This window comes from Eulemur rufifrons, chromosome 16 (assembly GCF_041146395.1).
Source record: "Eulemur rufifrons isolate Redbay chromosome 16, OSU_ERuf_1, whole genome shotgun sequence".
Lineage (NCBI taxonomy): Eukaryota > Metazoa > Chordata > Mammalia > Primates > Lemuridae > Eulemur > Eulemur rufifrons.
The window spans coordinates 43,128,965-43,130,973 of NC_090998.1; the positions used below are offsets into that span (position 1 = coordinate 43,128,965).

General features: G+C 37.1%; 1 protein-coding gene across 1 annotated transcript; it reads left to right on the top strand.

The window, feature by feature from the left end:
- The first annotated feature begins 756 nt into the window (after nt 1–756).
- LOC138397287 (olfactory receptor 9K2-like) lies at nt 757–1,725 on the top strand. Its single transcript, XM_069491232.1, has one exon. It carries the CDS (start codon nt 784–786, stop codon nt 1,723–1,725), a length of 942 nt encoding a protein of 313 aa, XP_069347333.1. The 5' UTR covers nt 757–783.
- The last annotated feature ends 284 nt before the right edge of the window (nt 1,726–2,009 follow it).

Here is a 2,009-nt window from a genome sequence, read left to right on the forward strand (position 1 = left end):
TACGTTTATAAATCTCTTTCTAAATATAGATAACATAAAATGAGCTTTCAAAACTAATAATATTTTTCCTAACCAAAATTTTAGACAATTCATTGTTTTGAAGTTCCTTTTTCTTCAGCTGCATGGGAGTTTAAGATTAAACTGGATTCTTGACATATCTGTACAGAGATTTGTAAGATCCATGGACTTCTCCTTGTAGCATGTCTGAACTTTGTTCACTTCAGGAAGCTGACAATGTATCCTATTTTTAAAGTTTTCAATTAAGAATACTCAACTAAATCCCTTGGTAACCTATTTCAAACTATCACAAACCATTAATATTGTATTGACCTCTATAAATGTCTAATGTCTAGTCATAGAGTTTTAAATCTAAAGATTAGAACAAGTATTTGTACATCTCTCAAAACCTTCAGATACTATTTATTAAACTTACCATGTAAATCAAGTGAGGAGCTACACAGATATAAAGGAATAATGCTCTAATGCTCTAAGAGTGAAAGGCATATTGTTATAATGGAAAGAGCACTGGGTTTGGAGACACACATTAGAAAATGATGAACTTCATAGCATACTTTTGTGATGACGGGCAATCCCAGTATAACTCATATTCAGTTTCTATAAAAGGGTACAGCAATTCACACATAAGAGAATTGAGTGAAAAAAAGGAGATGACAACAGAAATTTCATCTTCTACAACAAAAAAGGGATATTTTTATGACACCAAGATATAGGTAGAAAATTCAATTTTTAATCTTACCTTGTAACTCTTAGCAGGTTCTTACCATGGGTGACAAGGGAGCAGGCAACCATTCAGATGTAACTGACTTCATTCTTGTAGGCTTCAGGGTCCGTCCAGAGTTCCACGTTCTCCTCTTCCTCCTATTCCTGCTGATCTATGGCATGATCGTTCTGGGGAACATTAGTATGATGGCAATCATTGTGACAGACTCTCAGCTGAACACACCAATGTATTTCTTTCTAGGCAATCTCTCCTTCATTGACCTCTTCTACTCCACTGTTATTGCTCCTAAAGCCATGGTCAACTTCCTATCTGAGAAAAAGACAATCTCCTTTGCAGGTTGTGCTGCCCAGTTCTTCCTTTTTGCCCTGTTCATTGTAACAGAGGGCTTTCTCCTGGCAGCCATGGCATATGACCGCTTCAGTGCCATCTGCAATCCTCTTCTTTATAGTGTGCACATGTCAAGATGCCTCTGCACACAGATGGTTGCTGGTTCCTATTTCTGTGGCTGGGTCAGTTCCATCCTCCAAGTCAGTGTAACATTCTCAGTGTCTTTCTGTGCATCCCGAGTCATTGATCACTTTTACTGTGATTCTTATCAAATTGAGAAGATTTCCTGTTCTAATCTTTTTGTCAATAAGATAGTATCTCTGAGTTTGGCTGTCATGATTATTTTGCCCACAATTGTTGTTATTGTAATATCTTACATGTATATTGTGGCCACAGTCTTGAAGATCCCCTCCAGTGAAGGGAGAAAGAAAGCCTTCTCCACTTGCAGCTCCCACCTGGGGGTTGTAAGTTTGCTTTATGGGACTGTTTCCTTTGTGCATCTCACATCTCCAAGCAATCTTGAACTTCGCAAAGTGGCTTCAGTATGTTACATGTTGGTCACACCCATGTTAAACCCTCTGATCTACTCACTAAGAAACAAGGATGTCAAACAAGCTCTGAGAAAAATCCTATGGAACAAAAAAGCTTTATCCTAATTGTACTTTCTTGTGATTTCTTCAATAATGGACCCATTGATTCTTTGATTTTGATTTGCTTTTAATATGGGGTCAAGCTTGAGTCACTTAAGGGTCCCTTAAATTGGTAGTTCCACAAATGAATTATTTTCATTTAAGTAGAAATACTAGTCCATCATTCACTCTTCCATAAGGACAGTGTTATATCTAGGTATCTTGGGCATGAATAAAATTTGTAGTCAGTCTATTAACAGAAATATACTCCTTACCCTTCATTGGTATAACCTTACAATAGCAGGAGAAGG

Excerpts from the sequence above, each read along its gene's own strand:
- LOC138397287 (XM_069491232.1), top strand. The coding sequence starts at position 784 with ATGGGTGACAAGGGAGCAGGCAACCATTCAGATGTAACTGACTTCATT.